A 16352-nucleotide genomic window follows, 5' to 3' on the forward strand; every position below is an offset into this window, starting at 1 on the left:
ATGATATGATGAATAGATGATTCTTCAAGCTTAGCACATGGTATTTGCTTTTCTTAGCGAAGATTATTCACAGCACAAACCGAGAAATGCATTGCATAATATGAATGTTTTAACACCTCCAAGGTGTAATTGCTCAAAATTGTGAAACACAGCTAAAGAGAACTCTGTTTGTATTAGTCAGTCTAGTCTTTCAGTTGTTGTCTCTGTCTAGTCGGAGATTATGTTTAATTATTGCTTTTATTACACACATTGCCAAACGCTCCACTCAAATATTGTGTCCTTTCATGATCTCTCTTGAGAACTAGATGAAAGCTGGGATTTCAACAGAAAACAATACACAATGTTCTTTTTTTCTGCCACTGTTATCCTAGCAGATGTGTATCATCTAGGTAGGTGTATTGTGTACATTCAAATTTTCCTCCGTTAAATTATTAAATAAAACCATGCTGGTTGACCAATTCCATGTTTACCATCAAGTTTACTCAATGGATATACTGGTCCACAAACGAGATTAGCGCCAAACTAGGGATGTGCAAAACAACATTTTCATAGATTGTTTCTCTTCAGTTACCTATTCCCTTTGTTACATTTTCCCGCTCTGCATTTGTTACCATGGTTAAAAAAAACAAACAAACAAACCCTCAAATAGGGCATTATTTGACGGGACAGCCATTTGTAGTGGTGTCCGAAACCATTGTGGAAATTATCGAGTGCACTCATTCTATCCCACATTACACCATTATAACAAGTGTACAGCCGACGAACGCTGAATGGCTTTACGAATTCCTCACTCGTTTTCATTCACTCCTTCAAGTGAACTGTATTAGTGGACCAACGTATGGAATCGTGATTGAGGTTTTAGGGGGCGATTTCGGATTCAGCCCCTGTGTATTTCAGTCCTTCAGTTCCTTCAGTTATTTGTCTGGTATTTTTTGTGCCTAGCACTCAGTTTCGTCACTCTCCCTAAGTTTGTTTTGTTTAATAAATATTCACTTGGATTTTAAACCCTGATCGTATTCATCTTCACTAGATTTTAATCAAATGTTATGAGTAGATTGTATTTAAAAATGAACTTGACTTCTAATTAAAATGTGGTTTGATCACCCTTTGTGTCTAAAACAGCTTTTGACCTTGGTATACTTGCGAGTCTCTTGGTGATATTGCCACAGTTCTTATGGATTTAATCTGTCTGAGTTTTTTTTCCATCTCTTCATGTAGTCTCAGATGGACTCGATGCCGGTGAGATCAGATATCTCTATGTGAATCGGACAATCTTTTGTCAGACTCCTTGTCAGTGTTGTTGTCACTTCCTAAAACTAAGGGTTCTTCCACACTAGCACTTTGGTGCTTTCCAAATTTCAGGAAATTATCCAGTTCGATTGACATCAGAGTTTGGTTCCTTTGGATGATGTGAACTCGACTGTGCACCCATGACCCGTACTGGAGTCTGCATAAAGAGCAATCGAACTCTGGTTCTGACAAGGGCATTGAACTAAGATTTCCTTACTTTTTACTTACATTTACTTTACTTAGGCCAGATTTACTAAACGGAAAATTAGTGTGAGAGCGCAATTCCAAAAAAGCGCAGACGGGAGTGGAAAGTTCTGCATGTTATCTACTGACGACGCGTAAATAAAAGAACAGAGATGCAGCTGGATAATTTCCATAATGACCAATGCAATCTACCAAGAGCAGCGCAAATTAGCGTTTGGTTTAAGACATGCTTTTTGGGTCGTTAGATAATGGCGCAAATACCAGTAAACTGACTTAGTAAATCACCTCGCATGATTCATTTAAAAACTGTCATAGACCATAATTTTTGCGTTTGAAAGGGAAACTTCTTTTAAATGCATATGCAATAAGGAAAGCCGAAAAAATAACCCTGTCCACGCCTTTTCAGCGCTTATTTTTCATTGCGTACCTTTAGTAAATCCTGACAGTAGTTTATTTTACATCAAAAGAGGGTTTGTTAGATATTAGTTAATCTGGCCCTTGATGCGTTCGGTTCGTTTGGATAATTTGAGCGCTGTTTTCCTAACTCAAGTGCAAGCGCAAACTGTACCTGAGTCCACAAAACGAGCAGCCGAACACTGGTTCGGACCAGGCCATCGAACCAAGTGTGAAAGCATTCTTAAACTAAAAATAGGTCATTGAAATAAAGCTGAAAGAAGATAAAATGAAAAATGTAAGTTACTAACTACAACTGAAATAAATAAAAAACTAAATAAATATAAAAACAAAACAAAAGCCAATAAAAAAAAAAAAAAATGACCAGCACAACTCAATGACTAAAACTAAAATTCAAAAGAAAAGTGAAAATATAAAAATTAAAATGATTTCAAATATGATTTAAATAGTATATAAACAACACTGCTCCTTATACAAAAATATCAATGGATTAAAAAAATAATAAAAAAAATTCATTTTGACATAGAAATGTAAACTGGCATGTCCTACTAGTAGACAATAATAAACATCTTAAAATCATCTAAGACTTTGCACAGTATTATGTTGTACATCCCAGCAGTAATTCATCATGGCCTAAGCCAGTGATTTTTTCAGTAGGGAGCACTAATCCAAACATGGATAAGCCACCTTGTCTGGTGTGTGAATTGTGCCTCTCCTGATGCCACTGTAATATCTCTCTCTCTCTCTCTCTCTCTCTCTCTCTCTCTCTCTCTCTCTCTCTCTCTCTCTCTCTCTCTCTGTGTGTGTGTGTGTGTGTGTGTGTGTGTGTGTGTTTAGCCACCAAATGCTTGTGTCTGTACCCACTAAGAAAGACTAAGAAATCACAGATGGCAAATGACAAAGCATAATCAAACAAAACAATAACAATAAAAATAAAAAAATGAAAAAAAAAGGTTTTCCTCTGGGTGGAAGCAATCAACCATCACATAGTAATTATTTGATCACGAATAAGTCAGGTAGCCCTGGCAGTGTTGTTTCAACAGAGGGAATATGGCAGACACACTCCGTCGATCCGCCCTGTTTTGTAATATGCTATTACAGCTTCTTCTGGCAAATATCCCCGAGAGCGTGTGATAGTGTATCGCAGTTTTTAATTAATGTGTAAGCCTGGCGATGTTAATTAAAACCAGACTGATCATTACCCACCCGGAAAGATCTTACGGACGCTCATGCTGCCGGCTAACAAACGCCGAACACAACTGAGGAGGTACTAATAATCCTTCAGTTCAGATGCAATCTTTAGTGGGTTTAAAAAAAGTTTTTCAATTGGGGATTTTGAAAAACTCAGGTAAAAAGCTGTATACTCATTTTATCTTCGCTTTGTTCAATATCATAATATCATTGAACCTCATTGGTTCTCATGCTTGAGCTTCACGTTACCAACTTTGAATGTCCTCCGTATTTTCGCCCAGTCAATGTTCATAAGCGCATGAAAAAGCTTAAGTTAAATCTGTTCATCATATAAAGAGGCTGTGTCTCTTCAGAAAACTAGGATTTAAACCGTTTGATTCATATGGATTACTTTTACGATCTATCTATGAAAGTTGTGAAGCATCAGATTTTAGACTTTCAATGGAGAGACCAAATCTCATATTTTAAATAATTATCTTCACTGTGTCCTAAAGATGAACTAAAATCTAAAGGCCCGTTCACACCAACATTGATAACTATAAAGAAACAATACAATACAATACAAATTGTATTTCTATAGCACAATTAAAACAACTGCCATTGGCCAAAGTGCTTTCCAGCATAATTAATACAACATAAGCAATTACATAAAGTTACACAAACAAAATTAAAACCTGTTAACTCTAATCAGTTCTAAAAGCCATATTAAAAAGATCCGACTTCAAACTAGACGTAAAAGTATCCACAGATGGGGAAGATTTAATGTGCTTTGGAAGAGCTTTTCCATAAGCGTGGAGCAGCCACGGAGAACGCCCTATCACCCATTGATTTGAATCTAGTTTTAGGTGCAGGAAGAATTATCTGACTAGAAGATCTCTTATTTCTTGTATTTTGATAAGGTATCAAAAGGTCAGCAATATACAGTATTTTGGGGCAATACCATGCAATGCTTTAAAAAACATAAACAGAACCTTAAAATAAAATAGGCCCTAGTATAGAATCCTGTGGCACACCACTATGTAAATTAGCTGATGCAGAACACAAATTTCCAATGCAGACCAAAGATAACTATAACAATAACTACATTAGCGTCCACAAAATATTGTTCTGTTTATTATATGTGCACGCTGCCACTTTAAATCCTCTAACTCTTTCAAGTAGGGTGGATTCTGAGTGGCTGTCAATGTATTTATGGTTCATCAGCTGGAAAAAAATCATTCTGAAAGTGATTCCAACTATAACATTTCTCAAATTATCATTGTTAGTTGTGGTGTGGACTCTGCTATTCTTTATTTAGAACAGTAACGATATCTTTATCGATATAGATATAGTTATTGTCCTTAGTGTGAACAGGCCTTTATGGGTTTGGACCAACATGAGGGTGAGTAAATGATGACAGAAATAAAAAATTTTTTTGTGAATTATCACTTTAAAGCTGCAGTCAGTAACTTTTGGCGCTCTAGCGGTTAATAAACAGAACTGCATGGGTCTTGTGGAAGAACATTGTAGCCGGAGCTACTTCTCTTTGTTTATGTCTATGACAAGTCACACAGGTACTGGGATACTCCACAGTGGTACGACCCGAACCAGTCTAAAATAGTCTGAATATAAACTTAGTATAGGTGTACCGTAGTAACAAAAGACAAAAACACGTTTTGGAAAATGGATTCATGAAGTACTCGCTTATTATATCAATGTTGTAAATTTTGAACACAAAAAGAGCTACGGACTGGAGCTTTAAGTAGTTAGAAGTTTGAGTCCTGATACTCATGTGGCGATTTGAATTAGATTCGAGCCTGTCCCATTTCTTGACACCATTCTATTTTTAACATACTTTTTTTATATTTTACACATGTATAAAGACTGTCTGCAACTACATGAACCATAAATCTGGTTCAACATCTGACACCAGAACCACATGTTTTTGTTGAAACACAAAAGGCTTAGTCCACGCCTCTTAAGTACACTTGAAATGAAAGTATGCCAGGAACTTTCTGAAAAAACTGGTTCTCTCTTGGAAATGCATTCATGAAAAATGAAAGACTGCAGTATCACTTACTTCATAGGTTTGAACAGGGCTTGTCCGTAGTTCTGGAATGACATGATGAGCTTCAGCTGAGTGCCGCCTGACTTCATAGCTGTGAAAGGAACATAATTACTGTAACACCAGCTGACCAGCTTTCTAAAAACAAGACAATATGAACACACACCCACACACTAACACAACCTTCTCCTCCAGCATTCATGCTAAATAGCTTTCACTCTAACTCACACAACTATGTATTAGATGTGATGTTTTGGGAGTCAGTTTTGTAAACAGAAGTGGTGATCTTAGAGCATTTCGTCAGGCTGTCGGCAAATCTCATGATGAACACATGCAGATTTACAAGACTAAGCAACCGTCTGCGGTTTATGATAGTCAAAGAGTTGAAACATTTGAAATATATGAGATATTTGTGATATGACGATCTCAGGGTACTTGTTGTGCATAAACGAATAATCAAGGGCTGATTACGTGACGTTCATTTAATTAAAAGTATTGTAGTTAACTAAAACTAAAACACTCAAACCATTAAAAAAAGCATTTTCGTTACTTGAAATAAAATAAACATGAACTGAAATAAAAATATAAAAACAAACTTTTATATCAGCTAGTTTTAATTTATCATTTTAATTTATTTGAACAATAATTTATTAAAAAAATAAAAAAATCAGCAACCTATATAGACAATAAAAAAATTACAAAAAATGACAAAACAGCAAATTAACTCAAATCAACATAAAAAATGCTTGAAAAAAAAACATAAAATAAAAATAGCAAACTACTTAAAAATATAATACAAAATATAATACAAACTATAATAGCATATAAAATAACACTGATACTAAAACAACACAGATTCATACATGCATTGCAGTACAATGTTTTAGTATATGTTTTTAAAATTTCTGCATTCAATTTTATTGGGACATAAATTGGGTGGGAATAAAGTAAAAAAATGTGATGATATTTATGAATTAATACATGACATGATATATACACATACATACATAATATATATATATATATATATATATATACACACACACACATACATACATACATATATATATACACACACAAACATATAGACTATATATATATAAATATCATTACATTACTTTTGTGGTCTAAGAATTTTGGAGAGCATTTTAAACTATTTGAAGTTTAAATGAAGTCCCTCGCAAGTGTGCACAAGTGGTTTGCGTGTACGTAGGCCTTCGGCAGCTTAACTTAGTCACAACAAATCATATTTACTACAAAGCGAATAATCCCCCAAAATTACACCATACTGTCTAGAGAGTGAAGTCATGTTTCTCATGGCTTTTCCAGCCCGGGCTGTGTCAGTGCCTGTCTCACATTTTCTTTTTAAGTGTTAGATCCAGACAGTCTAGTTCTTGGAAGTCCTAAAACTATGAGAGAAGTCAGAAAACTGACCTTAGATCAGCAGAACACATGTTTTGTCAGGCTGATTAATGAGATTGGACAGCAAAGATGGCTGATACAGCTTTACGTTGAGTAATCCCCAAAAAAATCTCTGTATAATATTTCCCCAGAGAGCACCTGTGCAATTCTGCAGCAGTAAAGTCTTATTGAACTCATTAGTTGAGCAGAGACACGTCAGTTGGAACAAAGCCACAATGCCGTAACTCTTAGTGTTATCATCTAGTCTAGTGTATATAGGTCTACACATACACAAACAAGTACTGTTTAACTGCACATCTTTTGATATGCTTCAATCCCCAGAGAACTGCTCTATTTATTTGATTAAATGCGTCCTGAATGTTTCCAGCAACACTATTTTAGTGTAATTTTTTAAAAGCGCTGCAATGACTGTGGAGTATTTCATCAAGGCTTTATAACCTTAATTAATCCTAATATGACTAAAATTACCTCCAGCAAGGTGCTATTTGTTCCAGAGGATGCATTGAGCCACAGTGTAAAAAGTGAACATAGGCAATTCTTACCATATAGAGATCATTTTTTTAAATGTTAAATACCTTCTCCTATCCCTGCTTAACATACAGAAAACTATAATTAAGCTATTTGTAAGTTTGTGAAAAGTGTGAACTCAAATATTCTCAGCAACACTAAAAATGCAATTGTAGTATACGTCAAATCTGAAAAAAAAAACTACTTTCAGATAATATAATATTAATGAAATAAAAGGTCACTTTCATGACTGACTTTGTAATAATATCAAATTAAAATTTTACTTTAATATTTAATATATTTAAATGTATAAATTGCAACTTCATTACAAATGTGTAATTACAAATATATTAGATTTCAGTTTACCATAAATACTTGTCAGTACACTCAGCAGTACATTTTAACCATGTTTCAAAGACAATATAAGTAATTATGAAATTGCATAAAAAGGTGTACTTAAGCACTACTTATTTGGGTTGGGGAAAAAACACTTAAGCTCAACTGATTGCATTTAATATACATTTAAACTGCATTCTTAAAATAAAAGCTGGGTCTTTTCAACCCATGTTTGGGTCAAATATGGAAAACCCAACTGTTGGGTTTAAAATTTTAAAATTGAAACCATGTATAAACCATGGGTTTGTCCATATTTGACCCAAACATGCGGTTGAAACAGCCCAGAAATTTGAGTGTATAATCTTTTTTTTATTTAATTGCAAATAACATGTAATTAAGTATCTAAAAACAGTTCACACTTAAATATATTCTTTTAAAGCATATTATTTCAGTAATAAGTACTCTTTTTGAAAGTATGCTAAAGTGGTGACAGTCACAGTAGAATTTATACACTTCACCATCATTAAGCAATTTTTAATAACCCTTAAAATGGATTTAGTTGGTGTTAGGTTTATTCAAATAAATCCACTTCATTCAGATGTTACCACATGAAGCAAACTTCTGAGGTTTGTAGTTATAATTTCTTAAGTTAGAGATACACAATACAGATGTCTCAGACTGACGTGCTCAGGGCTGGAAAAAAAAAAGTCATGTAAGATCTTCAGGTGGACTTTCAGACTAATGGAAGAAGATAAGTTGTCAATTGCACTCTCTCTAGGGAATAAAAGGAAGTGTGCATGCCGCTTCTGCCATCATTCTGCCTACAGAAATAGGCCCTGATGTTCACTAGCCATCTCAAGTGCCTGAGTGCATGCACATACATGCATATACATCATTCTGAATACCTCACAACCTTCTAAATAAAAGGCACTTTCCACAAATAGAGGACAAAATAGGTTCTGAAACTCTTACAAATTAAGTACAGTCTTACAAACCATTTTCAGTAATTGAAGAGTGAAAGGACATGCTTAACCTTCAAAAATGTCAACCTCAGGAGGTCAGACTAAATCAGGGGTAGGCAACATCGGTTCTGGAGGGCCACTGTCCCGCAGAGTTTAGCTTCAACCCTAATCAAACACACCTCAGCAAGCTAATCAATGTCTTCACGATTACTGAGGCTACAGGCAGGCGAGTTTTCTTCAAGGTTGGAGCTAAACTCTGCAGGACAGCGGCTCTACAGGACCGACATTGCCTACCCCTGGACTAAATATTTTATGAGCAGTTTTAATTTTATTTAAGAGATCTGAGACCTTCTTACCAAAATGTTAGTCTCACGTAGCCAGACCTTCAGACTGACGGCAGAAGGTCTGGATTACATAGCAGCTTTCATTGGCCAAGGACCGCCCAAGAGAACGTCTGACTGACATCTAAAGCAACCAATCACAGGTCGTTTTGTTTACCATCATGTTTAGGGGCGGGAAAGTCGATGTCCCCACAATAACAGACCGGTATGCAACCAATAAATCATTCATTCAAAAACAATGTGCAAATTTACTGCGACAATAGCACATCAGTCTCCAAATATTTTGATAATCCAGTGCTTAGTTGATCCTGAGTAGTGCTCATTGTCACAGTTGTAAACACGATGGCTTTCTTCTTCAATGAGGGGGTTTAGCATCACGACATCTTTGTTTCTAGGCGGACTGTTAAAGAACGCGACACACATGTCTCCCGGAAATCCTGTACAATTCAACCAATTGGATGACGACTTTGAAAATCCTGAAGTCCCATTTTGTGTGCCTTATGCATCAGTGAGTATGCATCAATACTCACAACGCAACCAAATACACAAACATGCTGCAAATACTCACAATGCAATCAAATACGCTGCAAATACTCACAACGCAACCAAATACAGAAACATGCTGCAAATACTCACAACGCGACCAAATACAGAAAATACAAACCTGGATGGGATCGCTTATTCTTCAATGAATACTCGTCAGTGGTGTTGTCGATGACCTGAAAAGTGAGTTTTTTGTTTATTTTAACATCCTGATCGTATGTGCGTTGTGAGTATTTGCAGCATGTTTCTGTATTTGGTTATACTGTGAGTATTTGCAGCGTGATTCTGTATTGGTTGCGTTGTGAGTATTTGCAGTGTATTTGTGTATTTGATTGCATTGTGAGTATTTGCAGCGCGTTTCTGTATTTGGTTGTGTTGTGAGTATATTTGCAGCACATTTCTGTATTTGGTTGCGTTGTGAGTATTTGCAGCGCGTTTCTGTATTTGGTTGCGTTGTGAGTATTTGCAGTGCGTTTCTGTATTTGGTTGCGTTGTGAGTATTTGCAGCGCATTTCTGTATTTGGTTGCATTGTGAGTATTTGCTGTGCTTTTCTGTATTGGTTGCGTTGTGAGTATTTGGATGTCCTTCGGATGAGACGTTAAACCGAGGCCCTGACTCTCTGTGGTCATTAAAAATCCCAGGATGTCTTTCGAAAGAGTAGGGGTGTAACCCCGGCATCCTGGCCAAATTTGCCCAGTGGCCTCTGTCCATCATGGCCTCCTAATCATCCCCATACTGATTGGCTTCATCACTGTCTCCTCTCCACCAGTAAGCTGGTGTGTGGTGGGCGTTCTTGCGCAATATGGCTGCCGTCGCATCATCCAAGTGGATGCTGCACATTGGTGGTGGTTGAGGAGATTCCCCCTTCTATGTAAAGCGCTTTGAGTGCTGAGAAAAGCGCTATATAAATGTAATGAATTATTATTATTATTATTATTTGCAGCGTGTTTCTGTATTTGGTTGCATTGTGAGTATTTGCAGCGTGATTCTGTATTGGTTGCGTTGTGAGTATTTGCAGTGTATTTGTGTATTTGATTGCATTGTGAGTATTTGCAGCGCGTTTCTGTATTTGGTTGTGTTGTGAGTATATTTGCAGCACATTTCTGTATTGGTTGCGTTGTGAGTATTTGCAGCACATTTCTGTATTTGGTTGCGTTGTGAGTAATTAACAGTACACCCAATTGGTAATAGGGTTAGAGATTTAACCTAAATACAGTAACTAAGTTGGAGGTTTGTAATTCACTATTATATTCAATTCATTTGTTTAACCTTTACAGCTATTCTTACAATAGCTTTGGTAACAGCAACACATTTTTGAGCTTCATTGACAGTGCAATTTCTGAGAAAAAAAATAAATAATATAAACATTTAATGTGTAACTATTTTTCATGCCATATTCATCTTATGTTTGATAATAGTTTATGTAACATATCTAATAGTTTTCACAACTAAGTGTACACTATTTGTTGAAAGAGCCAAATTTTCTCAAATTATTGAGATTTTCATGTTCCTCATCCACTAAAACATGCACATTATATCCAATAAAGCCCTTTAGGGTTGTGTTCACACTTGTAGTTCGGCTCTCTTGGTTCTTTTGGTCTGGACCAAAAAAGTAAATGATTAATTTAGCCCTGGTTCACTTAGTGCTCACATTGTCATTTTTAACACCAAACCTAAATATACAAAACCAAAAAACTACTTTTTTTGACATACACTTTCATGACGGACCTTGTTGAACATTCCAAACAATGCTGTGTGCTGGGCTAAATGTGCTCGCTGTGTGTGCATATGATGGTATATGACGAAGCAGAGAACTCGTGAAGAGCTTACAAAATGTGTAAAGGAGTCAAAACAGTGGCGGGAATCCCTCCGTCACAAACACAAACAAAGATCTGCTGTGAGGAGAAGACGTTCTGATGTTTGTACCGAACTGTGATGGCAACATTGCCACTATGACGAGAAAAATATGTATGCGTGAGCATTCTGTCCTTTTTAGGCTCACATCTTGTGACATCACCTTCTAGTTTTGGTTCATTTAGATGACATTGGTCCGTGTTGCAATCATATATCAGTCAAACCTTTCCAGAGTTAGTTTGAAAGCAGGCCGAGACCCATCTTTTCAGGGGACTCAGGCCACTTGGTTGGTGCGCACCAGGGTTCAGATGGCAGTGTTCGCACTTATTCAAATGAACCGCACTAACAGAGCAATCGCACCAGGGTTCATTTAAATCAAACCAAACATGCCAGGTGTGAACACACCCTTAGCCTCAAAAATTCATTGTGATTCAACCAAAATGACACTGTGCACACCACTGACCTAGTTGGCTCATTTCATTCCTATAATGGCTCTAAACCACTTGGCAATAATTGCTTTCGGGATGGCAGCACAGCACCTAAAGCCATCCCACTTCACCTAGGCTGTTCCATTAAACGGGAACAGGTCCTGTACCCGTACCTACCTACACTGGTGATCCTCTGGGAGACCAGGTCCTTCAGCAGGGCCCCTATGACAGGGGTGTGTCTGGAATACAGCTCATATCGGTTGATCCCGATGTGGAAGCGGAGCCAGTTGGGATACGACTCAGCAGAGGCCTCCCCTGCCGGACTGTACTCCTCCTCCACGTTTCCCTCGTTATGCCTGTTGATAAAGGACAGTGGAGGACATTAGTCACTACCAGCACACTACCAACCCAGCTTATTACATTAAGATTAACTCAAAATGAGATAAAAGCCATGCAACTTTGTGAGTGTAAATGTGTAAATGTGCGAATTTGAGAAAACATTGACGTCATGCGCATTGCGTGTTCAGTCTATAGGCGCGCAGTGTGTCTTTACACAAGTGACATCGACAACCTCTGGCCTGGCATTAATAATACAGCAATTTTAGACATTTTCACTGATTCATATTTTTTTGATTCATAAGTTTTATTTATTTATTTAAATTATATTAACATACTAGCTTCAATTAGAATTCGACCATTTAGTATTAAGTTTGATGACTGTGAAAGCTATTTTAAAACATTTAAATGAAGGTGATCATGTTTGAATGTGTTGGCTGGACTGATGTCATGCACAGAAAATACTGTGATGACAGTGAAATGACTGAATACATCAGCTGTACTTCATTTCCCTGAGGCCTCTGACCTCACAACAACACACAAGCAAAAAAAGACACGAGTTCTGTCTATTAAAAAAAATGCGTCCCATCAAAACAGGAAAAGCAATATTAAACTGTAATGTGACATCATCTGGATGACAAGCTGTCACATGCATTCTCAGTGATTAACAAAGCACTGTTAAAAAGGCCTTTAACTCAACTGTTCCTGTTTAGTTAATCTGGATCAGTCAGGCATGGTTAAAAGGCATGTTTAGTAATACAGTCATAGTTAAAGGCAGAGAGAATCAGCTGAGATATATCCCTGAGGACGCCAGAGCTTGCCGGGTGAAGAACAAAAAGAGAGGACGCAGGAGAAAACAAAGGGCATGACACCAACAAAAAAACAAAAAAAAAAACCTTCAGCTTAATGCATCTGACAGCTCTGAAGAAAACAACACATCACACCAGAGGAACAGAGACGAGTCCTAGCAGCAAAGCTTTTAACACTCACAATGACTCAGTATCAACTGGAAATTATAAAAGTATCACGTCTTTCCACAACATATGCGCTCTTATTTTTAGCTCTAGATTTAAGAGATGTACTTCCCTCTTTTAATCGTTGCTTTCACTGTTGATTTCCATTGAGAATATTACTTTTTATGATTATTACTAGACAAAACGAGAAAATTATGACTCCTGGCCCAAGGTGTGATGTGAGAAACATTTCTTAGCTCTAGCCATTCTTGAAATACTAGTTTTTCCTGTTGCTTTTGGATAAACACATTTTCTGTAAAGGGACATACCATATAGGTTCTACAAAAAAGCATTTAGTCACAATGGGAACCTCTAGTTTATTAACTCTGATTCGAGAAAAATGTCTTTGTTAGAAATGTGATCTATTTTCTAAAGTGAAAAAGAAATTCTCCACAATATGTATATTTAAAACACATTACAAACTAATAAACGTACTTTTCAGCAAAATTTAAACAGGAAAACTGCGAAACAAAACAAGATCAGCAAAAATTATCCCAATTATCGTAATATGTCATTTGGTAACTAGGTGCTTAAAACCAAAATACAAAAGCACTGCAAGAAAAAACACATTTTGTTTAATTGCCATTTTTTGACTATACATATTATAGTTGTGACAACTTTCCAGTCTAGATTAACATTTTAATTATGCATATAACTGGGACATTGTTTCACTTTCTATTCTTCTTTTCCTAATGCTTTGGGATTAAATAGGAGCAATCGCTTTCAATGCTTTTCTTTATATCATCTCTTTAGAAGCAAGACTGGGGCAAGTTGTCACACTTTTTTATTGCTGTGAATATTTCTCAGGACAGGTTTACCCTTACCCGTCAGGGATCACTGGTGATCCCGGATTATTGAAAGTAATTTCTGTTTATTGTAGAAACATATATTGTTTGGCCAACAAACAAATCGAACCATTTACCAGGCCAAGCCGCTTTATATTGAGTGTCTTTGTACAAATGTTTCGATTAATCAATGCACTTATTGTGTACATGTTTTACACTCTACTTATTCTTTTTAAAATACCTGCAAATAATTATAGCTAAAATATATAATTACACCTTAACCCTCCATTAAATATACCCATTCCACCAAACATGTCCCTAACCTTACCAGTATCCACCCCAATAAAAGTGTTTGCAATGCAACATCAACACAATAAGTGCATTGTAAGTGCATTCAACCAAAAAAATAAATAAAATAATTTTTATTCATAAGTCAAATAAGTCATCTTCAACAGGATTCTTTTTCAGAATATTGACAACCTCCATGTGCGTTATAGGACCCGGTCCCGGGACTTAACAGCTCACTTTTAAACAACATAACATAACAATATAGCCCACACCAGGTTTAGAGTAGCACTTGCCATTCTTGTTGTCCGGCAGCTTTGGGGTAGAATCTGATATCAGCGTTGAGGTTGAATAAGGTGTCATCTTCAGTGAGATGAGGCAGCTCAGTCCCATACAGCGGATTCTCATAGAGCGCCTTCAGTCTGGAGGAACCCTGGACAGCTCTCTGCTTCTGTCCGCTCGCTGTGTCTCTCATCAAACCCCTCTTCTCCGAGCCCAACTGCAGCTGTCTCACTCTCTTTCCAGACTCGCCTCTCTCGGTCACCTTCTCCCGTGAGTGCGAAGTGAGATTGGAGTTGGGTTCATTGCTGAAATCCTGCAGTAATCTCAAAGAGTGTTTATTAGGCCAGCCCGGTTCGGCGGCGGCGGCTCTGGCGCGCTGCTTAGCCCAGGATCGAGGCTCCTCGCCCGGGGTGTGAGCGCAGGAGCAGCCGCCTCCTCCTCCAGCGCTGGAGCTCGAGCCCGCCGCGCGCTTCTCCAGCTTAGGTAACAGGTCTATCATGATGTGCATGGTGCAGGCGACCAGAAACACCATTAAAATCAACACGCGAAATTTACGGAAAAGGATCATCTTTATAGGCTACCTAAAGCACTTGCCACAATATGATACAGCCAGGCTATACTAATAAAGGATGTTGTGTGGTGTCCTTCTGTAATCCTCCTTATGATACGAGATCCATGTTCAAATAGGTGCAATAATCTTCTTCTGCATCCTGCTGTTTCCAGGTGTAGCCTATCAAGAAAGATTTATTATCGGCATAGTTGATTTTGGTGAAGTCGCATCCTTACACCTTCAGTTCATCATGATAAAGCGCATCTGTAAAAATGTCCCGGTAAATAATGACAAAACACGAGGAAACCGCCGTTTGACTTCTCAAGAACCGCACGGACGTCGGGTCGGCAGTCCCATGTGTGGATTTCTTCAGTATGTGAAGAGAGAGATAAAGTGCATTAGTTCTTCATGGAGAGCAGTCAGTGACAGGTGTAGATGTATCAGTGCCCTGTGTGTTAAATATTGGGATCCTGCCTCTCCTCGTCACAGCATTCAGATTGGCTGAGTCCATGAGACTCAAGGAAGAGCGACTCAAAAAAGATATTCGGCTTGGAATGCCAGTGCAGTTCCTTTGTGTGAAGACAGAGGGCGCTGATGCGCATTAGACTCACGTTAACTGATGATCGGTGGTGGTAAAACTGTCATTAATAAAATTAAATTATAAAAAAAACACCACATAATGCTTAATATATCAGTAGATACAATGTGAATATTAAGGGAAATAAATTAATCAAAAGTCTTTTAAAATTTCTAATTATTTGAATGTATCTGTTCAAGAAATCAGTCAAAATTAAAATCATGGTGAATTCAGGACACTTTTTTCCCCATTGAGATGAGTGGGGAAAAGTGTCTTGATTAACCTGAATTCACCCTTATCAAAGAAAGAAACAAATAGTTTTGGAACGACGCAAGGGTGAGTAAATGATGACAAAATATTACTTTTGGGGTAACTGTCCCTTTAAGCATATAGTGTTTGTTAATGTTATTCATAAAAGTTTTGGGTGTCTGGTTTTATGATTTGTTTTTAACCTGAGCTGTCAACCTCAGCATTTATGTATTTAAGATCAACTTCTCTATTGTGATGCAAGAGCTCTCCATAAACGCTGAGACTTCCGGGTGGGAAATTAAGATAATAAAGTAAAGTAGCCTGCTTTATGGACAATTTGAATACATTTTCCCAAACTAACAGATTTAGAAAGATTTGCCTCATGAGGATGTAAATCCAAAGCAGTATGGTAATGAAATATATTTTCATCAGAAAAGGAGTTTTTCATCAGCCTAACAATAATTATGAATTTGATATGGCAGTTTGCCATGGTTTATGTCTGGGGCATGTATTTTGATGAGAACGCATTTATCTTGACTCAAAACTAGCAGATAAGAAATTATGTCTCAAAATTTCAAATAACTGGTTTAAATGTTAACTTTAGAAAAATCTATGCAATTATGAAAAAAAAACAAAAAAAAACACGATTGTTGATGAACATCACTGTTTTAGATCCAAGACTTGATTGCAAAATATTAATTTAATAGAATTTTAGTCGATCTTGTTATGGAACTTTAC

The 16352-nt window shown here is 37.0% G+C and overlaps 1 protein-coding gene across 1 annotated transcript in view; it reads right to left on the reverse strand.

Annotated features, from left to right (window-relative positions):
• The window catches only part of fam20ca (FAM20C golgi associated secretory pathway kinase a), a 72108-nt gene extending 56891 nt beyond the window's left edge, over window positions 1-15217 (reverse strand). Inside the window, exons 1-3 of the mRNA XM_082185625.1 lie at window positions 14253-15217; window positions 11715-11893; window positions 5159-5237 (exon numbers count right to left, since the gene is read on the reverse strand). Of these exons, the coding sequence (XP_082041751.1) occupies window positions 5159-5237; window positions 11715-11893; window positions 14253-14806 (812 nt within the window). The 5' untranslated portion in view covers window positions 14807-15217. The remainder of the gene's footprint in view (window positions 1-5158; window positions 5238-11714; window positions 11894-14252) is intronic.
• Between the last annotated feature and the right edge of the window lie 1135 nt (window positions 15218-16352).

This window comes from Leuciscus leuciscus (genome assembly GCF_965113295.1).
Source record: "Leuciscus leuciscus genome assembly, chromosome: 1".
NCBI classification, from domain to species: domain Eukaryota; kingdom Metazoa; phylum Chordata; class Actinopteri; order Cypriniformes; family Leuciscidae; genus Leuciscus; species Leuciscus leuciscus.